Source organism: Notamacropus eugenii, chromosome 3 (assembly GCF_028372415.1).
Source record: "Notamacropus eugenii isolate mMacEug1 chromosome 3, mMacEug1.pri_v2, whole genome shotgun sequence".
NCBI classification, from domain to species: Eukaryota; Metazoa; Chordata; class Mammalia; order Diprotodontia; family Macropodidae; genus Notamacropus; species Notamacropus eugenii.
In genome coordinates, this window is record NC_092874.1 from 85,290,919 (window position 1) to 85,314,425 (window position 23,507).

At 34.9% G+C, this 23,507-nt stretch overlaps 1 protein-coding gene across 3 annotated transcripts in view; it reads left to right on the top strand.

Moving 5' to 3' along the window:
• NCAPG2 (non-SMC condensin II complex subunit G2) overlaps positions 1-23,507 on the top strand; it is a 109,181-nt gene that overhangs the window by 52,091 nt on the left and 33,583 nt on the right. For all 3 annotated transcript variants that reach the window (XM_072652078.1, XM_072652080.1, XM_072652079.1), the window contains exons 19-25: positions 8,305-8,458; positions 8,599-8,772; positions 10,343-10,459; positions 10,558-10,698; positions 11,240-11,339; positions 15,068-15,255; positions 17,345-17,485. In XM_072652078.1, coding sequence (XP_072508179.1) covers positions 8,305-8,458; positions 8,599-8,772; positions 10,343-10,459; positions 10,558-10,698; positions 11,240-11,339; positions 15,068-15,255; positions 17,345-17,485 — 1,015 coding nt within the window. The remainder of the gene's footprint in view (positions 1-8,304; positions 8,459-8,598; positions 8,773-10,342; positions 10,460-10,557; positions 10,699-11,239; positions 11,340-15,067; positions 15,256-17,344; positions 17,486-23,507) is intronic.

Sequence of the window (23,507 nt, forward strand, 5' to 3'; positions counted from 1 at the left end):
AATATTTAAGTTCGCTATATTGTTTTCTTAAATTTTATTTTGTCCTATTAGGCATGTACTTTCTCTGCCTTCCCCCATTCCTCCCTTCCAAAAAAAAGAAAAAAACCCAAAACCCTTCTAAACAAAAACAAAATCCCACAATGGCTGTTTCTAAAAATAGCTGATTTTCCATATTAAGTCCATCATTGGTTATCTAGAATTGTGATTGGACATTGCATTGTCTAGAATCCTTGTCTTTCAAAGTTGTTCATTTTTAGAATATTGTTATTGTTATATAAGTTGTTTTTCTGATTCTGCTCACTATGCTCTTAATTAGTTGTAGCATCAATGCAATATTCACAGTGCCTATGATAGCCATGAATATCCTAGCTCAATTCTAAATCATGAAATACAACAGATTTTCCACATGGACGACAGAACCAAAACATTTATTCAGATATCAGAAAGTCAAATCTATCATAGTAACAAAAATATATACACAATAACAACACAGAGGACAACACCATCCCCAAGTCTTCCCCTTGCTAGGATTCCCACAGATCAGGTCCATTAAACAAATCACAAGCAAGCCCCCCCCTTAAACACAATTCCAAACAAGCTCTTTCAGTCACACTAGCCAGCCACCTGCTTGCCTGCATCCTTCCTAGCTGTGACTATTCTGACCAAATTTTCTCTCAACTCTGCTCTAGCTCTGTTTCTTCTGGCTCTACCCTTGTTCCACACATTCAGCAAAGTCCTCCCACCACAAGCTCCATGTTACCCAGGTTTCCATGTGACCCAGGCAGGTTACATGAGCCTATTAATGAATGGGAAAGATCTCTCCATTTAAATTGCCATTACATTAGTTCATGCAAGTTTTTTTGAAACCATCCCTTTTTTATTTTTTTATGGCACAACACTATTCCAATATGTTCCTTTAACATATTTTGTTCAACTATTTCCTGATTAATGGACAGCCTCCTAGTTATAGTTCTTTAGAAGCTGGCTACATCTTAACAAACTGGTTACAGACATGAGAGCCATCAGCTCTCCATGGATACTCAAATTCTGGACTGCTTAGGGCAGGGTTTTCTAACGTGGAATCTATTGATAGGATAGTTTTCAGGGGATCCATTATCTTGGATGGGAAAAAAGAAAAACTGTATCACTATCTTCACCAAGTTTTGAATGAAATCTATAGTTTCCTTTAATTATTAATGAAGGCAGCAAATATTTTGAGAAGAGATTGGTCCAGAGACTCCATCAGACAACAAAAGGAGCCCATGATACAAAAGAGTTTTAAGAACCCTTGAGTTAGAGCATTAGCCACCAAATTAGAAGGGATTTCCTAAACCTCAAGTTCCTACCATAGTGAAGTTACAGATGATTTTATAAAAGGTAGAGATGAAAACATGTTATTTTTAATTATAGCAATTTTGGCACTAAAATACACAAGTTGATGATTCAAAAAATGGGAAATGAATTAAAATATAGACATTCACTGTGATCATCACTATTTCTTGATAATCGTCACAAAGAGCATAGAAGTCCCTTTTGTCAATAAGGATTTGATTGCCTTGCCAGGGCGGGGAAATATTATAGGACTGACTTAGAACTTAAGATAATTTGTTATGTCACAAAAATGACATGGTCACAAAATCATGTGTAGGATGCTTCACTAAAACAGCAAAAATTAAAGGAGATACAAACTATTTTGGGAAGAGACCCACCTTGGTCACATCATCCCAAAAGAGTGTGTAACAGAAATTGTAACAGCAAAAACAAATAAATGTGAACTGAAACAAATGTGGCAATGTTACTGCACTTGTTGTCATAACATTAGTCCACTCATCTGGGCGCTGTCACACACCTCTAATGGTAACCTCATTTGTATTCTTTGGAAAATGGATATGGCACTCAAAATAGGTAGAGTGAAAGATGTATCACATATTCAGGAAAAGGTAGATGTAAGAATTATGTTTAGTAGGTTGGGGAATTAAGGGAGGGATGCACACATCCTTTCATTGTGCCTTTCATTGATCATTCTGTTCCACCCCTCCAGAAGGAGTATAAAAATCTCACCACTAGGCATGTTCCCTAAATGCTATCTAGGGGAACCTAACCCTAGAAATGACCAACTGGAACAATACATGAAAACTAGTGATTTTTAATATGGACTATCTTATAGGAAGTCAAAATTAACCTTTGGCCTCTTGTAATGTTATTGCTGAATTTTTTCATATCATTTGAAGTTCAGAGCTTTGGAATTTAAAAAAAAATCATTAACTTTATAACGTGTGAATAAAACGGATATTAGAATGAGCATCTAATTTTGATTCAGCTAAGTAAAATAAAAAATTTAACATTAAGGAAAATTTTGGAAAACTGAATCCTTAAAGTTTGTAAATTTATAACCAAATTTAAAGATCCGTTTCGGTTTGCAATATATTCAGTATAAAAATCTAAATTTTTTTTCCTGACAAAAGTCTCAGGCAAGAGATTATACTTAATTTGTAGATGATATTTTTTGAACATATAGAAAATTAAAGTAAGACTTATTTATAGGCTTATTATACCTGTGTTGTTAGTTGCTATAAGATATGATTGTAGATGAAGCAATAATAAAGGGATGTGGGGTAGTGAATATCATATGAATAATGTTAGAAGCCAAAGATGTGATCCTTGGTAGGGTTGATTGACAGTGGTAGATAGAGTTGCCTTAGAATGTGTGGATAGTCTTAGGTTGGGAATAGTCAAAAGGATTGGCTTTGAGAGGCAAGTACCAAGGCAGAGGGATCCCTGAAGTGGCCATGGGCATAGGGCAGGGGTGGGGAATCTGCGCCTGGGAGGCTATGTGTGGCCATTTGACAAGAGTTGCAAGTTTTGCTGAACAAATCCTTTTATTTTTTATTTATTTTTTAAATGCTTATTTATTTTTAGTTTTCAACACTTAATTTCCACAAAATTTTGAGTTCCAAATTTTCTCCTTATCTCTCCCCTCTCCCCACCCCAAAACAATGTGCATTCTAAATACCCCCTTCCCCCAATCTGCCCTCTCTTCTATCACACCCCTCCCTTCCCTTATTCCCATCTTCTCTCTTTTCTTGTAGGGCAAGATAGATTTCTATACCCCATTACTTGTATTTCTTATTACCTAGTTTCATGCAAAAACAATTTTCAACATTCATTCCTAAACTTTGAGTTCCAACTTCTCTCCTTTCCTCCCTCCCCCCAATCCCTATTGAGAAGGCACACAATTCAATATAGGCTATGTATGTCTAGTTTTGCAAAAGACTTCCATAGTAGTCATGTTGTATAAGACTTACTATATTTCCCTCCATCCTATCCTGCCCCCCATTTCTTCTATTCTCTGTTTTGATCTTGTCCCTACCCAAAAGTGTTTACTTCTAATTACTTCCTCCTCCCATTTGCCCTCCCTTCTATCATCACCCCACCCCACTTATCCCTTTCTCCCCTACTTTCCGGTAGTGCAAGATTGAGTTTCATAGCAAATTGAGTGTGCATGTTATTCCCTCCTTAAGCCAAATGTGATGAGAGTAAGCTTCACTTTTTTCCTTCTTACCTTCCTCATTTCACCCTTCATTGAAAAAAGCTTTTTCTTGCCTCTTTTATTTGCCCCATTCTGTTTTTCCCTTTCTCCTCCCAATATATTCCTCTATCACCCCTTAATTTTATTTTTTTAAATATCATCCCTTCCTGTTCAATTCACTCTGTGCCGTGTGTGTGTGTGTGTGTGTGTGTGTGTGTGTGTGTGTGTATGTGTATAACTCCTCCAACTACCCAAATACTGAGAAAAGTTCCAAGAGTTACAGGTATTATCTTCCTTTCTTTCTTTTTTAAAATTTATTTATTTAACTTTTTGCATTCATTTTCACAAAATTTTGGGTTCCAAATTTTCTCCCCATTTGTCCCCTCCCCCACCCCAAAACACCGAGCATTCTAATTGCCCCTATTACCAATCTGCCCTCTCTTCTGTCATCCCTCCCTTCCCTTGTCCCCATCTTCTCTTTTGTCCTGTAGGGCCAGATAATTTTCTATACCCCATTGCCTGTATTTCTTATTTCCTAGAAGCAGGAACAGTACTCGACAGTTGTTCCTAAAACTTTGAATTCCAACTTCTCTTCATCCCTCCCTCCCCACCCATTCCCTTTGGGAAGGCAAGCAATTCAATATAGGCCATATCTGTGTAGTTTTGCAAATGACTTCCATAATAGTCATGTTGTGTAAGACTAACTATATTTCTCTCCATCCTATCCTGCCCCTCATTGCTTCTATTCTCTCTTTTGATCCTGTCCCTCCCCAAGAGTGCTGACTTCAAATTGCTCCCTCCTCCCATTGCCCTCCCTTCCATCATCCCCCCCACCCTGCTTATCCCCTTCTCCCCCACTTTCCTGTATTGTAAATAGGTTTTCATACCAAAATGAGTGTGCATTTTATTCCTTCCCTTAGTGGAATGTGATGAGAGTGAACTTCATGTTTTTCTCTCACCTGCCCCCTTTTTCCCTCCACTAAAAAGTCTTTTGCTTGCCTCTTTTATGAGAGAGAATTTGCCCCATTCCATTTCTCCCTTTCTTCTCCCAATATATTTCTCTCTTACCCCTTAATTTCATTTTTTTAAGATATGATCCCATCCTCTTCAATTCACTCTGTGCACTCTGTCTCTATGTGTGTGTGCGTGTGTGTGTGCGTGTGTGTGTAATCCCACCCACTACCCAGATGTGAAATGTTTCAAGAGTTACAAATACTGTCTTTCCATGTAGGAATGTAAACAAACAGTTCAACTGTAGTAAGTCCCTTATGATTTCTCTTTGCTGTTTACCTTTTCATGCTTCTCTTCATTCTTGTGTTTGAAAGTCAAATTTTCTTTTCAGCTCTGGTCTTTTCATCAAGAATGCTTGAAAGTCCTCTATTTCATTGAAAGACCATTTTTTCCCCTGAAGTATTATACTCAGTTTTGCTGGGTAGGTGATTCTTGGTTTTAGTCCTAGTTCCTTTGATTTCTGGAATATCCTATTCCACGCCCTTTGATCCCTTAATGTAGAAGCTTCTAGATCTTGTGTTATCCTGATTGTATTTCCACAGTACTTGAGTTGTTTCTTTCTAGCTGCTTGAAATATTTTCTCCTTGACCAGGGAACTCTGGAATTTGGCCACAGTGTTCCTAGGAGTTTCTCTTTTTGGATCTCTTTCAGGTGGTGATCGGTGGATTCTTTCAATATTTATTTTGCCCTCTGGTTCTAGAATCTCAGGGCAGTTTTCCTTGATAATTTCATGAAAGATGATGTCTAGGCTCTTTTTTTTGATCATGGCTTTCAGGTAGTTCCCTAATTTTTAAATTGTCTCTCCTGGATCTATTTTCCAGATCAGTTGTTTTTCCAATGAGACATTTCACATTATCTTCCATTATTTCATTCTTTTGGTTTTGTTTTGTGATTTCTTGGTTTCTCATAAAGTCATTAGCCTCCATCTGTTCCATTCTAATATTTAAAGAACTATTTTCTTCAGTGAGCTTTCAGATATTATCTTTCCATGTAGGAATGTAAACAGTTCCACTGTAGTAAGTCCCTTATAATTTCTCTTTCCTGTTTACCTTTTCATACTTCTCTTGATTCTTGTGTTTGAAAGTCAAATTTTTCTGCTCAGCTCTGGTCTTTTCATCAAGAATGCTTGAAAGTCTTCTATTTCATTGAATGACCATGTTTTCCCCTGAAGTATTATACTCAGTTTTCCTGGGTAGATGATTATTGGTTTTAACCCTCGTTCCTTTGACTTCTAGAATATCATATTCCAAGCCCTTTGATCCCTTAATGTAGAAGCTGCAAGAGCTTGTCTTATCCTGATTGTATTTCCACATACTTGAATTGTTTCTTTCTAACTGCTTTGCATTATTTTCTCCTTGACCTGAGAACTCTGGAATCTGTCTACAATATTCCCAGGAATTTTTCTGTTTGGATCTCTTTCAGGAGGTGATCACTGGATTCTTTCAATATTTATTTTGCCCTCTGGTTCTAGAATATCAGGGCAGTTTTCCTTATAATTTCATGAAAGATAATGTCTGCGCTCCTCTTTTGATCATGGCTTTCAGGTAGTCCCATGATTTTTAAACTGTCTCTCCTGGATCTGTTTTCCAGATCAGTTGTTTTTCCAATGAGACATTTCACATTGTCTTCCATTTTTGCATTCTTTTGTTTTTGTTTTGTAATTTTTGTTTTCTCATAAACTCATTATCTTCCATCTGTTCCATTCTAATTTTGAAAGAACTATTTTCTGCAGTGAGCTTTTGAGCCTCCTTTTCCATTTGTCTAATTCTGCTTTTTAAAGCATTCTTCTCCTCATTGGCTTTTTGAACCTCTTTTGCCATTTGAGTTAGTCTATTTTTAAAGGTGTTATTTTCTTCAGCATTTTTTTGGGTCTCCTTTAGCAAGCGGTTTACTTGTTTTTCATGATTTTCTTGAATTACTCTCATTTCTCTTCCCAATTTTTCCTCCCCCTTTCTTACTTGATTTTCAAAGTCCTTTTTGAGCACTTCCATAGCCTGAGATCATTGTATATTTTTTTTTTGGAGGTTTTGGACGCAGAAGCCTGGACTTTTTTGTCTTCCTCTGATGGTATGCATTGTTCTTCCTCATCCAAAAGGATGGAAGAAAATACTTGTTCACTAAGAAAGTAATCTTTATAGTCTTATTTTTTTTCCTTTTGGGGTATTTTCCCAGCCAGTTACTTTACTTTTGAGTCCTTTGTCAAGAGGAGGGTAAGTTCTTAGTTCCTCCAACGTGGCACAATCAAGGGAGAGGAGTTTACTCCTCTCCTGGCCTCTGCTCTTCTCTATGAGCAGCCACAAGCACTGTGTTCTGCCCAGGATCTGTGAGTAGGATTCCTTGTCCAGAGCCTCCACCAGCTAGTGTTCATCCTCACTCCAGGACTGCCACCGAAGGCTGAGATCCAGATCAGCCACTCAGTCGCCCCAGCCACTTAGTTCTTTAGGCTGAGGGCTCCAGAAATGAACTCTGCTGCTGCAGTTGCTGCTGCTGGCAGGACCAGACTGCATTCCCTTATCACCCAGGTGAAAGAGCTTTCTCACTGACCTTTGAAGCTGTCTTTGGTGTTTGTGGATAGGGCAGTCTGGGAGCCGCAGCTGCTGCTAGGGATTCTACCCCTTGAGGCTTGCTATGGTTCTTTCTGTGTTGTGCCACACACCCAAGGCTGGGCTGTGCTCTGCTCCGAGCCTGGTGTGGTAGACCTTTCCTGTCAGCCTTCCAGGCTGTCTTGGACTGAAAATCTCTTTCACTCCATCATTTTGTGGCTTCTGCTGCTCTAGAATTTGTTTTAGAGCCATTTTTTACAGCAACAAATCCTCTTATTTAAGGGTATTTTGTTTTGTGAAGCTTATTTTAATTCAGTCAGAGGGCCGCACGTGAGGACCTTGAGGCTGCAGGTTCCCCACCACTAGATTGACTTTTGTAGTACGTTAGTAGTAAATTTAAGTGTATTTACTTTAGTAGAGAAACCGGTTTCTGGTAATTGAGTAACATGAAAGTCAGCTGGGATATGAATTATGATGCACTAATGACTTTATTGTGAGGCACTATTGGTCAGTGTACACCTTTACTGTAAAGCTATGAATATTTAAGAATATATATTTAAAATGTTTCATAAATATAATCAAAAGTATTGGAGAATATATAATCATTCCTTTTAAACTGTTATGTTAGTGAAAGCCAATATTTGTTTATGTTTTTAACATAAGATTCCGAAAAGCTTAAATGAATAATAGAAAGTAGGCTTCTGTAAAGAAAGAACCACAAAATAATTTGTCTACCCATTTTTGTTGTTCAGTTGTTTTTCAGTTGTCTCCAGCTCTTCATGACTCCACTTAGGGTTTTCTTGGCAAAGATACTGAAGTGGTTTGCCATTTCCTCCTCCAGGTCATTTCACAGATGAGGAAACTGAGATAAACAGGGTTAAATGACTTGCTCAGGGTCACATGGTTAGTGTGTGAGGCTACATTCAAATCTTCCTGATTCCAAACCCAGTGTCACCTTTTAAATGCATGAAAATCAGTTACTATAAATTCTTGTGAGGACCATTCCCTGAAAATGTTAAAAATTTTACTGAGATATATCTATAATATTCTTTTATTTGTAATTTATTCAAGCACTTGTTTTGTGCTGTAAAAAATTCAAAATAAATGCTATAAGATGAGCTCATGCACCAATGATTAAAGAATCTGGGTAGTTCTTATATTTTAGAAACAGTGAATTTCTTTTACCATCTTAAATAGTTATTTTATTTTTGGAATTTTTAGCTGTGGTGTGATCTCTACATTGAGAAATCAAGAAGAGGAATCTACAGAAAACAAGTATCACACCCTAATCGATTGTCTTTGTTCTTGGGGACAAGTGGGACATATCTTCGAGCTTATTTGTGATTGGTTGCCAGATGGAGAGTCCATAAAGAAAGTATGTGAATTTTTGAATTCTGTTCATTTATTTCATATGTTTATGTGGCTGTTTGTTGCATGAAGGTGCTGTTAATTAGAAATTATTTGTCTTGTTTTCACAACATTGTAATATTTAATGTGTACTTTCCTTTTATTCAGAGTAAGCCAGCTTCTAAACGTCAAGTACGAATTCAGGATTCACGTCAGGCAAAGCCTGAATTGGCATTGGATTACCTAGAGTATTTATTGCTTCACAATAAGAATCGAGATTTCCTGCTATCTCTCTCTGAAAAGCGACTAAATAGTCTTTTGAAAGCACTTGAAACTTCAAAGGTATTTTTTTTCATAATGAAGATACCAAATGTTGAATAGGACTAGATACTGTTAAAATGTTCAAATTTCACATACTTGTATTTTCAGTATAATCTTGGATTTTGAAGTGCCCATAAAATTTATCTTGTCCAGTCACCTCATTTTACAGATGAGGAAATTTAGGTCCAGAAAGTTGTGACTAGCTGTTGGTCATATGCTAGTATATGGCAAAACCTAAACAAGAACCTTGGTCATCTGAGCATCTTGGTTAAAATGGATTGGGAAGATCAACTTAAAATGTGAAAAAACTGTTCACCAATACTAGTGAGCCCTCAATTATTGGTTAAATTATGTGATCCATTTCATATGTATATTGTGAGTTTAGGAACAGACTAAACCAAGATTGGGTTAGAAGACCTGGGGAACAATTTATGAAACAGGCAAATCTTGAGCTAGACATCAGATGATGGAGTATGGAAAGGGGATAAAGGATATTCCACGTAGGACTAATAGCATGAGTACTGGTAGAAACTGACACGAGATGAATCTGAGTATTAAGGAAACTTTAAACTCAGTAGAGTGAAGAATTCATTTTGGAGAGCACTAAATCCTGGAGTTTTATCATTATTATTTGAAGATTCATTTAAAAGGTTTTTGGTTCCACTGTTGCCTACTTCATCTTGGTCCTGCTGCCAAAATGGGGAATCAAGATGAGTAATGAAAATTGTACTAAACACAAACTCAATTATTCGTTGTTTTCTTTTGGAAGGGAGAGTGATGAAAAGGAGGGGCATGTGCCAGAAAAGTACTTTTTGTTGTGTTGCAGCAGTTTTAAGGAATTAAAAAAAGTAGTAGCCACCATCAAAACAACAAGATGGCATATTGTTTTTTAAGGCTGATGGAAACTTTTTTAAAAGTCCCTGAGCAACTTTGATTTTTTCCTAAAATGTCTAGTGAGGAACAGCAGTACAACTTTTTTCATTGTTTATTGTTCAGGAGTAGACTACTGGGCACAGAGCTGCATTTACCTTGCTAAATGGGCAGCTAATTTGTTAAATAAAAGAATTAAGAAATAACTAACTTTACGGTATAGAAAGTTTAGCTATAGTCTCTACTATCATGGAACTACTATGAAAGGAACTAGTCATTCATTAGGAGTGGGAGAGGGGGCAGTTTATGACACAAAGACAAATAATAAACATGTATAGTATAACAGAGCAAACAAAGAACTTTGTGAGATCTAGGGGAGATAAGTTTTTCCTGATTAGATAAAGGAAAACTTCATGAAGGTGTTAACACTTGAATAAATAGGACCTGAAAGGATGAGTAGGAGATGAAAAGGAAGAAAAAGGTCTTTCCATAAATAAGGAAACATTATGATCAATGGTATAGAAGTCAAAAAGATCCAGGGTTCTTCTAGAGACAGATTTATGAATCTGGTGATTGGGAAACACTGAAAGGTTAAAAAATATTCTCCCCCCATCAGATTGTTTAATTCTGACTTTTTGATTTACCTAAAATAGTGAGGTTGCATATCTTTGAGAATATGAGCCTTAAATTCTTCGTCACTTACTATTTGCCATCATTACAGAAAGATATTATATCAGTTATACAGTCATCTGATGCAAAGTTGCCTCACTTCAATCAAGCAACTGCTGTACGAGCCTTTACTATCTATTGCCGATTATGTATTCATCTCTACCACAAGGTATATAGTTTTAAAGTTCTCTTACAATGGCATAAGAAGCACATTACCAAAAAGATTCATTACTGTTGTGTTTTTTTTTTTTTTTGATTGTTGAATAGTTTTGCTCAGAAGAAAAGTTTTATCTGTCCCTTTTGGAAGAAACTGGATTTTGGATAGAAAACCAAGTTCTACCTATTATTCATCAACAAGAAGAGGAGCACTTGAAGTCTTGCAGAGAGATTTATCAGAAAACTGTTCAGGTTTGAATCTCCATTAGATTGTGAGACTTTGAAAACAGGGACTTGCTTTTGTTTTTCTTTATATCCTCAGTGCTTAGCACAGTGCCTGTGCCAGGTGGCACTTAATAAATGCTTTTTGTTTGAATTTTAACTCATTTTTCTCAGTGTAGATTGGCTTGGTTTTGGATTTTGTTATTAATTCCCTTTAAAATTATAAGTTTAGGACTTATATTTCATTAAGGAGAGTTATAAACCATAGAGCAATATAAATGACCAGAATGCATTTTGTTAATTGAAATACTATTTTTCCTGTGGTTTTTTTTTTTTTTTAAATAAAAGGTTAAGATGGGCAAGTGTAGTATTTGTGAATTGGGAAGTCAGTATCTCATACTGTGTCCTTAAAGAAGCATTTCAGATATGTTTATATAAATCTTTCAGAAAGGATCTAGTTTATCAAATGTTAGAGAATCTCTGGTTGAATTAAATTAAACTTTTTATAAATTTTCATTTTGATAGATTTTTTCCTTATCATATCTTGTCAATCCATCTCTTTCTTTTGTAGGCCTATGTTACAGTGTGTAAGGATGCTGTAATGATTGGCTTTGGAGATTACAAGTTTCATATGCAGTTTTTAAAAATAACTCTTGAAATTATGCAAACAGGTATGTTCATTTTTTGATAGAGAACAAGTATAATTTTTTAGTTGACAACTCTTCCTGTAAGAATATTTCCAGTGTTTTGTTAAAAATTAATGGTCTTAAGATTGTTACCCACTTTATTTAGCAAACCTTTAGGAAACAGAATTACTTTTAATAAAGTTTTTCTGGGTCTCTTCAGTTTAGTGACACTGGATTCCTTGATGTTCCATGAGCAAGAAATGTCTCCTCCTGACTCTAAGCATTTTCTTTGGCTGTCCTTTATGCCTGGAATGCTCTCACTTCTCATTTCAGCCTTTTGGCTTCTCTGGCTTTTTTTCCCCCAATTGTATGTAAAAATAACTTTTAGCATTTATTTTTTAAAATTTTGAGTTCCAAATTCTCTCCCTTTCTCTTTCCCCTTTCCCCTCCCTGAGAAGGCAGTGATTTGACACAGACTATACATATGTAGTCATGCAAAAGCATTTCCATATTATCCATGCTATGAAAGAAACACAGATCTAAAAAAAAAAAAAATAAAGCAAGTATGTTTTAATTTTCATTCAAACTCTTGTCAGTTCTTTCTCTTTTCATCATAACACCTTCTGAATTATCTTGGATAATTGTTTTGCTGAGAATAAATAAGTCATTCAAAGCTGATCATTGTGCAGTGTTGCTGTTACTGTGCACAGTGTTCTCTTGGTTCTGCTCACTTTGCATTAGTTCATATAAGTTTTTCCAGGTTTTTCAAAAACCTTCCTGCTTGTCATTTTTTCTAGCACAATAATAGTATTCCATCACTATCATATGCCCCATCTTGTTCAGTCATTCCCAAATTGATGGGCATCCCCTCAATTTATAATTCTTTGCATCCCCAAAAAGCACTGCTATAAATGTTTTTGTACATATAGATCTATTTCCTTTTATTTTTAAATCTTTTTGGAGTATAGACCTAGTAGTGGTATTGCTAGGTCAAAGGTTATGCAGTTTTATAGCCCTTTGGGCATAGTTCCCACATTGCTCTCCAGAATGGTTGATTTAGTTCACAATAGCACCAGCAGTGCATGAATGTCGTGATTTTTGCATCTCCCCTCCAACATTTGTCATTTCTGTTTCTTGTGATATTAACTGATCTGGGAGGTCTGAGGTGGTGCCTCAGGGTTGTTTTACTTTATATTTCTCTAGTTAATAGTGAGGGCAGCTAGGTGGCACAGTAGAGAGAGTGCCAAGCCTTCAGTCAGGAAAACTCCTTTTTTCTGAGTTCAACTCTAACCTCAGGCATTTTCTGGCCATGAGTCCCTGGGCAAATCATCTAACCTTGTTTGCCTCATTTTCTTCATCTGTAAAATGAGCTGGAGAGAGAATGGCAAACTACGCTAGTATCTCTGCCAAAAGAACCCCAAATAGGGTCATGAGGAGTTAGACATAACTAAAACATGACTGAACAACAACAGTCAATAATCATGTGGAGCAATTTCCTGAAAACTGCCTTTTCATATCCTTTGATGGTCAGTTGAAAAATACCTTATATTCTTAAAGGTTTGATGCGCTTCTCCGTATATTTGAGAAGCTTTTATCAGAGAAAGTTGCTGTAAAAATTTCCTACCAGTTTTCTGGTTTTCTTCTAATCTTGACTGCATTGGATTTGTTTGTGCATAAATTTTTTAATTTAATGTAGTCAAAATTATCCATGTTAATTCTTGTAATGTTCTCTATCTTTTGTTTTGTCATGAAGTCTTCCTTTATCCATAGATCTGACAAATTAGGTATAGGTATTCTATGCTCCCCTAATATGCTTATGGTGTCACCCTTTATGTCTAAATCATGTATCCATTTTGACCTTATCTTGATAGGTGGTGTGAGATGTTAGTCTTCACCTATTTTGTGCCAACCTGCATTCTATTTTTACCAGCAATTTTTGTCAGATAGTGAGTTCTTGTATCAGGGATAGCTGGAAACAGCTTTTTGGATTTTTGCATTTATCAAACACTGTATAACTGTGGCCATTTACTTTGCTGTGTTGTGTATCTCATCTATTCCACTGATTGGTCCACTACTTTATTTCTTGGTCAGTATCAGGTTGTTTTGATGATTACCACTTTGTAATACTGTTTGAGATCTGGTGTGGCTAGGTCACCTTACTTCACATTTTTCCTGACTTTGTTTAATTCTCAGCTATGAGCTCATCTTCTACAGGGAGACTTTCTCAACCGCTCTTAATTTTAGTGACTTTCTTCTGTTTATTGTTTACTATTTGTCCTGTATATAGCTTGTTTGTACATTTTTTTTTGTTGTCTGTTCATTATATAGCGAGTTCCTTAAAGAGAGGGATTGTCTGTTTATTAATTGGTGTGTTTTAAAACTTTTTAAATTTTTCTTGCAACTTGCTTTACAAAATACATTGTTATTCTGTTAACTGTGTAGATATTTAACTTCAATATTTTCTCATTGTCAGTGGTATCCTGTTGTATCTTTTAATTAATTTATTTGATAATCATTGCCCATCTTTCTAATTTGAATTCATCTTTGTCATATTACATTGCTATAGTTCTAGATTCTCTGGAATCTAGTTAGATCTAGTTGTCTTTGAACCAGTAAATATATCTTGATGAATTATCTATATTTCCTGTAGGCAGCATAAGATCTTTGAATCTATTCAAATTACTCATTTGCCTTGCATTGGAGAGGGCAGATCAATTTCATTCAAGGCTGTAGTGATTACTTTATTTTTAATTTTACTTTTCTTCATACTATACTTTGCTTAGTTATTTGTTTTATCAATATGAAGTATTAATCTTATTACACTGTTACTGTAACGCTGACTCAACCCTAATACACTCATAATCACAAATAAACACAGTTTCTATATTAACTGTCAATTTAAAAAAAGGAAACAAAAAAACTGTCTTCTGCCACCCTGTTTGATATGAAAATATCAGATTTTTTTGATTCTCAGAGTCTTTATGTCTTGTTAAAACCTGTGCAATCTTGTTTTCTTCTCACATACCTATTGAGAATCTGAGATCATCTGTGATAAAATATCTGTTTGTTAGTCAGGAGGTACATTTTTAAATACCTGCTATATGCCCAACATTGTGCTAGCCTCTGCGGTTACAGAAATCTAAAACTATTTTGGCTTTCAAGAAGATTATATTCACTTTTGGAAAACAATGTATACGTACATATAAATATCCATAAAATGGATAGAAGTAAATATGAAATAATTCTGAAGCAGCACTCGAAATTAAGGAGTTCACAGAAGGTCTCATCTAAGGTTACATGATGAGAACTTTAAAGGAAGCCAGTGATTCTATGAGGCAGAAGTAAAGAAGAAATGTATTTCCACAATGAGAAACACATCCTATGAAGGGAATGGCAGTGGATGATATAATGTTGTTGTATGTGGGAATTGCATATGGGGGCTAGAATATAGGAAATGAAAGGAAGTAGTATTGAATAAGCCTAGAAAATTAGGTAGGGTCCAGATTGCAAAGGCCTTTTAAAATCCAACAGAGCAGTTTATAATTTATCATAGAAACAAATGGGAGCAGGGTTCTAATGGACAAAGCTGTATTTTAATTATATACATTTGGAACATATTTGCACCAGAGGATCAGAGTAGAATTTTTGTGGTAGTATAATTAGCATAATGCTATTCATATAACTGTATTAAGTGATCAAAAAACTTCTATTAATTTAATTAAGATATGTTAATGAAACTAATTTGTTATTTCTTTTCTACTCTTATTTTTTAGAGAAAGGGTTTTTTTGCATTCCATTACTCCTTAGTATTCTCAAAGAGATGACAGCAAGTTCTTTAATTCAGAAATCTAATTCAAATGAAGAAGTTGAAGCTTTTTTTGATTTGATTCAGAAAGTGTTCCAGAAAATGTTAGAATGTGTTGCATACAATTTCAAAAAGCAAGAAGAAGAAGGCTTACAGGTATTTCAATAGCTTTCTTATTTTATGTTAAAATTTTATATTAGATGAAGCTCTGACCCGTAAAATCATGACCAGAAATGAGTTGTTATAGCTTTACCTTGCAGAAGGTTTCATCTTGTAATAAAAATATGGTGCAATATACAAGTTTATTACCATATATTATGAAGTATATGTTGATTAAAATTTAGAAATAGACTACACATGAGTTAGTTTGTCATATGGAAAATCACCTGAACAATTTCAAGTACCCAAACAAAACCTCTTTAAACTTTTGCATTTAAATTTTATATGATGTTGTTTCATTTATTTTAGCACTTATTCTCTTGGCTTACACTGTAACTTACCTTCTTACTTATCCTGCCTCTCCCCTCCAGTCAGATACTTTTTTTACTTTGTACGTTGAATTTTTACTTTAAAATACCCTTCCAGTTTCTCCTACAACCCCCAGTACTTTTTTATTTTGTACATCGAATTTTTACTTTAAATACAAAATTTACTATTATCAGTAGACAAATGGGTTGTCCATTCGTCCATCTGAAAAGTCAAAGAATATATTTTTTAAAAATTTCAAGCAGTCATTCAGGACACACTGTATTTCTGCTGTTTGTTCTTTGATTTACCCTTGGTTAAAAGGCAATTGAATTTTCATTTCTGGTTTGTTGGCCTTCACTGATAAAAATATTAAAACAAATCCAAATAATTAAAATTATGCATCCTAATTTGTGTAAATACAGTTTCCTTTAAACTAATCTAAGATTATTTTTCATGCCAGGAAAATATTTTTATTTTGTTTGAGAATGTGTTTAAAAGAAATGTTGTGTACTTTTTAAAGATAAGGATTTAGACCTGTAAGAGACTTTAGAGACCATCAGTTTCCTAATCCCCTCCTTAGATGGTACAATTGATAGGCTTGTCCAGACTTACATAGTTAGAAAAAATTTTTTTCCCCCCAAACTAATGAAAAAATAGAGATGAACTTTAGAGATCCTCTTGTCATAACCTCATTTTACAAATCAGGAATTTAGGGAAGTGAATTGAGTTGCTGAAAGTCATAAAATATTTGAATGGTGTTTATTTCTATTAAGTCAGTATTTTCCAATTCACGCTGTACCTGTAGACCACTGTAGGGCAGCTAGGTAGCATGGTGGATTGAGTGCCAGAGATGGAGTCAGGAAGACTCATCTTCCTGAATTCAAATCTGGGCCTCAGACACTTACTAACTTTGTGACCCTAGCAAGTCACTTTACTCCATTTATCTCATTTTTATAAAAAGATCTGGAAGCTCCAGTATTTTTGCAAAGAAAACCTCAGATGGGGTCACAAAGAGTCAAACAAAAGTGAAAAATGATTCAATACAAATGGACCACATAGGCAGCCATATTTCTGAGAAACTGAAGTAGGTAGGAGTGAAGGAGAGACAGAAAGAGCTGAGATGAAAAGAAGCAAGGGGTAGGAGAGACAATATAAGACGAATATAATTAAAGTTGTGTCTAAAGAAGTAAAGACTTTTTTTTGGTACTAAACCATTACGAGATTGGTAGAAATTGTCTAAACAGTGATAGAAAAAACTGTGCTTTATCATAGGTTTTGCTGATCCAGTCTAAGGGTGGAGAACTTGTGGCTTTAAGGCCACATATGGCCCTCTAGGTCCTCAAGTGCAGGCTACAGTTAGTCAAAAGGTCACACTTGAGGACCTAGAGGGCTACATGCGGCTTTGAGGCCACAGGTTCCCCACCCCTGATCTAGTCAGTACGTAGCAAGAATAATATGGACTGATATAATAAGATGATTTTAAAATTTTCTGTGAATCATCTTTCCTTATTAAATATTTCACCAGAGATATTGGCAGTTACAAACCTCTGATGTGAGTTTTCTTCTGTAAACTGCCTTCTGATAGGAGTTAACTATGAAGCACTAAAATTGCCAAAAAGCTAAAAATAAGAAGAGAAATTGTGAGAATTGTTATTTCACAGATCTGTTAATCAGACTTTGGATCCTGAGAGCTGTTTGTAATATGTTTATTTGTTTTCAGAATTAATATTTAAAAAATTCCTTTAGCTATTAAAATAACGGTTCTTTTTTGTATTAGTTACTCTATTCTGTTCAAGTGCCTCTTGATGAATTTATAAGTGCTGTCCAGTCTTGGCATATGAATACATCAGTACACCAAGGAATGCTTTCTACTCTCTTAGCTGCAGTAGTGGTTGAAATAAGTCACAAATTACGAAAGGTAAAGTATGCTCTTCCAGAAAATATCACACAGTTATATTCTAATTTTCAATACATGGGTCAGTAATTTTCAGTAGTAATTTCAGACTTTCAGGAAGTCTTTAAAAAATCCTCACAAAGATTTCTGAGTATGCTGCTTTTAAGGAAGATTTTATAGTGTTTCCTACAACTACTAAGTTCTGAGCGGTAAACTTGCTATAGTTCTTTTGTGAAATATACAAAACATAAAAGATGCTTGAATGTAATCACAAGGTTAGATAGCTGGAAACAGAATCATAATATGAACCTAGAGCCTTTGACTTAAAATCCAGTATTCTTCTTGCTGCACCATGCTGCCTGTCACATGATGTAAGACTTGGGCAAGTAGGTGGTACAATAGACAAAGCTGCCCCTAGAGGCAGGAGTACGTGAGTTCAAATCTAGCCTGAGACACTTAACTAGCTGTGTAACCTGGGTAAGTCATTTAACCTCTCTTTGCCTCAATTTCCTCAACTGTAAAATGGGGATAATAACAGTACCTACTTCCCAGGGTTGTGATGAGTTTCAAATGAGATATTTGTATAACATTTAGTATAGTGCCTGACACATTGTAAGCACTATATAATTAAATGCTTATTCTCTTCCATTGTCAGTATTTTTTCACATTTTAGTAGTACCTAAAATCAATTTAGACAAGCAGTATTTGTTGGCGACTAATGTGTTCTTAGCACAAAGAACAGTTTTGCTGTACTAAAATCAGATCACTTTTAAGAATTATTTCTGAAGAATTATTTTTATTACAATAGGGTCACATTGAAAACCCAATAGCTTTGTTTTACCATTGTATAAAACTGTATTTATGTTCATACCAGTTATGCACATATTGGTGCTTGTACCTCAAAGGCATATTGGAGCTACAAAAGTTTAAAAAGGAGTAGCTCAGGTTGTATCTTGAATGAAAGAGAGACTCCACGTGGGGATAGATGAAGAAGGTGAGCAGCAGTTTTTGTTAGAAGGATAAAGTATGAGAGGGACTGTGATTGAGGTGTATAAAAAAATTAATATAGAAACCTATTCATAAAATAGGTTGTTAGAACTGAAAGTCACCCATTTATAGTTTGGAAGAGATCATTTTAGGACAAAGAATAGAAAGTACTATAAGATAAATTTAGTCCCAAAGTTTATGAAATGTCCTTTTTTGTAACTAAAAAAGCCCCCTGAAAATAGTAAGTTTAAGATGGGATTCATGTAAAGATCCATGACAAGTTCTTATAGAGACCTTAGTTTTGAACCTTGAAACTTGGAGATAAGTATCGTTGGAATCCAAATGTCTCTTGTTGCCAGTTGTCAGAATGTAAGAAATGTCAGCCTTTTCTAGCCACCATTAGTCTGTCACACAAATCTGGTGTTCTAATAGTACAAATGGCTCAGTCTATTTTTAAGGCCTTTTTCTCAGAGGTGCCTGTTTAACAGTAGAATTTTTAAAGTTGTCATGTTCCTCCATATGAAGAACTGAGTGGGCTTCAAACAAATGAAGTTAGTTATCTCTTCTTGCGTGACCATCTGAATTTCAGTGTTCTGGTAAAGAAGTTTTTTGGCAAACATTTTTAAATAGTGAAAGACATCTAACCTATTAAATGATAATGAGTTTGTTTCTCTTAATACATATTTGTTGAATTGATGTGGAAGGTAAGGAAAGTTTTTGATCATATCCAGTTAAAGTACTAATTTAAAATCTTTGTTCACTGAGAAAAATCTGAAATGTCAACAAGATACCCTGAAAGTAGTTGAAAGCTTATTTTGGTATATATTTCAGGTTGGAAGATTAAATCTTTAAAATAAGACTTTAGCTCTTTAATAAAAGAAACACATTATAAAGTGTCCTTTTTATTTAAAGATTGCATTTGCAAGAAGTGATATTGGTTTATATTTTTTTGTCATGTAACATAGAGCTCTTTAGAGCTCAAAAGTCTAACCTGCTAAGCTACTTGCTAACTAGTAGGAGGATAAATATGAAGTTGGTCTTTAATAATCAAAAGCTTATAATTTATCTTCAACAGATATTTTTAATCTTTAATTTTGTGCCAAGAGCCAAAAATGAAGCTCAGGACCATAATGATCATTATATTTAATCAAAGAATAAGACACATCAAAAGAGTCTCTGAATTTTTTTCATCTTAAAATTTTTTTAAACATAACAAAATAGCATTCGTAACAAATATTGATAAACTAAACACAATATTTGAATTTATACTTTAAATGAAAAAAATTAAAATTTTTAGCAAAATAAAAACCAGATTTGCATTGCTTTCTGAATCTCTCTGTACTTACAAATTCTGTTACCTTCCAATTCAATTTAAACATTAAAAAAAAGCCTACTGTGGGCCAGACATTGTGTTATGAAGCCAAAAATAGAGGAGGTACATGCTTTCAAGTAGTTTGCAGTCTATTGGGAGAATAAAACATGTACACAGATAAGTTAATAATAGATCAAGGAAGGATATGGAAGTAACTGTTGGAAAGATTAGGTAAGGTTCCTTGAGGTAGCAATTTGAACCAAACTTAGAAGGGCACATCCTCGGCATGGGAGGAGAGCCAAGCAATTTGTGCAAATGCAAAGAGGAAGGAGATATTTTGGTAAATACCTAATTTGGCTGGAATGTAGAATGCATGAAATGGTCAGACAAGTAGGAGAACCAGCAAGGAGGAATATTTCATGCAGTCCAACAGAGAAGGGAATATATTAGAGGAAGAGTTTGTTCAAAGAGTGGAAACAGCCTGAGAAAAACCCATTTTGTTGAGCAGATAAGATGCTTTTGGTAATTGCTTTGAGCTGTCATTATCAGTAGTATGGTGCAGAAGTTAGATGGTCAAGGATGGGAAAGTAAGCTTTTGCCCTCAAGGAATTTGTATTCTACTAGAAGAAAATAATAGATAACTAAATGCAAAATATATACAATAAAAATAAGAATTTACAGGTGTCCAGGGGAATCACTAATAGGCTTTGGTAGGAGGAGTCACTTGAGGAGTAAGCCTTGAAGGGGACTGGGATTCCCATTGGAGAATGCACCTGTTTAATGACATAGAGTTGAGAGCCAGAATGTCATTGATGGGGAGATCATTACATAGGTTGGTTTGGCTGGAATATAAAGAGTTTGAAGAGAATAATGTGTAATAACCCTGGAAAGATAAGTTTGGAGCCAGAATATAAAGGCCTCTAAATTGTAACAGAATGTTTGTAATTTACCCTGTAATAGGTAAAAGTAAAAAGTAATAGGTCACTACTGAAGTTTTTTAAATTGGCGTGTCACAGTAAAGCCTATGCTTGAGGAATAATAGATTGGCAGCTGTATGGAAGATGTGTTATATAGAGGAGAGATGATATGCAGCAAGACCAGCTGGGAGGTTGTGGCACCAGTCTATGCAATAGATAATTGGGGCTTCATTTGTATGATGGTTGTGTATTTAGAGAGAAGAGGAGTAATATTATGTAAATGTAATTTACTAGAGGAGTTGGCAAGGTGATTGGACATCAGAGTTGAGTTGTTTGACCAGGTTACTGGAAAAATGGTGGTGTATATTATATTACTGTTTTCTGGTGTATTCAGTTGGTATGTAACATAAATTATTTATGGTTATTTGCTAGTAAAATGAGACAGCTATGACTTTTATAGATAGATGTTCTTTTCCTTTTAATTGTAGTTGTAGAGAAAACCCTTCAAAGATTCATCTCTTTTAATAATTTCTCCATTGTTTGAATTGTAGATTACTCTTAGGGAATGATTTTTCAAATAACTTGTTTTAAATAGAATTTTTCTTTTCCAGGAAGAATAAGTAAATATACTTGGAATGGATTTTTCCCTCTCTGTTAGAAGAGAATTTTGACTTACTCCTATGTGACATTGTCAGTAATTAGGGGTTTTAAAGATTTGAGATAGTCTTTTAAGATCACAGCTAAGCATTTATGTCAGTCCTTAGTTTTCACTATATTAAGGTAACTGGGTTGGTACAGTCTGAACTAGATACAGAAAGTATAAATCAGACACAAAATTTATAGCTTATAAATAAAAATGAAGTTCCTTTAAATCATCACAAATGATATTTGATCCTTGACCCTTTGTCTTGGTCTCTATCTTTGAAGATTTCTAACAACCACCATATTACCATTTATATTCACTGATATTCTGGGTTTCATTTTAGCCTAGTTAAGGTTTTGTTAGCAAATCAAAACATGTCAAATTCCTACTGCTGCCCAAGAGATGTTTATACACTAACATTATTTTCTTCACACTCATTTTGCAGTCTCATGCCCCTCATCAGCCTTAGCTAAAATAAGTTTAAAAATTTCCTGGTATTAGTCATGCTTTCAATCAAAACCCATATGAATAACTAGTTTAGAGATAATATTCTCTGTAATCTCATCACTAACAATTTGGCCACTTTTTAAATAGATTTTTTTAGCTGTAACAATTTAGAAAGGTACAATACAATATTATAGAACTAGTCCTAAATGAAACTGTGTCTCTCATACTTTACTGAGGTGAGTGTAGAAGACATCCTACCCCTGAAAAGAGTTGAATAACTTGTGGAAATGCATAGAGGAAGGAGAAAATTTGGCAAACAGCTAATAATTAGATTTAATTGGCATACAGAATGCATGAAGGGGAAGTTTCTCCCTTACTCAGACTATTTTTTCTTCCATTTGGTCCTCTGGGAGTGTTATTTCTTCCAGCTTCTGTCACTTCAGCCCTTTCATCTTTCAAGACAGAGACATAATCTAAATTTACAAGTCCCTTAAAGGATCATGTAGATATTTTTCTTATATGACTAAATATAATATAATACATCAGGCAACTTTCTATTTCAACAAATACAATAAAATGTACTGATGGCAAAGCAGATTTTTAAACTCCTGTTTAGGTCTTGAAATGGGACACTGGTTTCTAAAAAGAAGTGAATTTCTAATTCTGTTTATTTCTTTATTGACCAAGAAAAATGAGTTGATTTTGTTGTTGTTTTTATGTTTGTTTTACATAACAAATAGTTTTTTAGGATCATTTCCACCTTATTTTACTGCATTAAAAAGATCTGAATCCTCTGTTTATCCTTGTTACTGTTATTCCTTACAAGAATAATTACTGACCAGTTAAAAATCCTAGTGCATTTTAAATCAACACTTTACTTCTCTTTGTTCTCACACTATAGTAGATAGAACACTGGCCTTAGAATAAGAAGATTGGATTCTAGTGTCAGCTATGTCAGTAACCTACTGTTAAATTGGACAAGTCACTTTACCACTATGGATCTCAGTTTGCTCATTGGTAAAATGAGATGGTGGGAGAAGATGATTTTAAAGGTCTCCTGTAACATTCTGGTTCAGTCTCTGACTCCTTGATATAGCATTTATGTATATTAATGTAGATTCCACCTGGTTTCTGCTTTATATAACCTAAATGTCTGTGCGTTTCTTGTACTGAATTATCTGTACTTACCTTCTTTCTCCATTTGTCAGCTGTTAATTCTCTGCTTCTTCAAATCTTCTGCTTGCTCTTTCAGGGTTTGCCTAAGTAACTGATTCATACTTACCACCTGACTTTGACGGTTGGTATCCCATTACTCTAGTCTGTCGTTTTAGGCTGCAAGGCAGGACCACCTTGAACTCAGCATATAGGTTCATTACCATGCCTTGCACGTTCTTATGCTTAGCCAACTCATTTTGCATTCTCATGCAGGCTTAATGCCCTTTTTCCATCTCCTTGCTTTATAACCACAAGTTGAATGGTTCAAGCATAGAAGATTATTTCTCTCATAGATAAAAAGGAAATATCTTGGCCTTGAACTAGAAAAGTATGGAATGTGGATAAGATTAGGAATACTAAGCATAATTGCAAGGATTGAGGCTCTGGAGAAGTTCTTTATGGGGCCAGGAACAGAAAATGAGAAGAGACTGAAAAAGGATTCTTTGAACTTGTAGCACCCTCAATAATATGAGTCTATATTTCTCATTTGCCCCTATCATTTTTTTTATTTGTTCCTGAAATTCG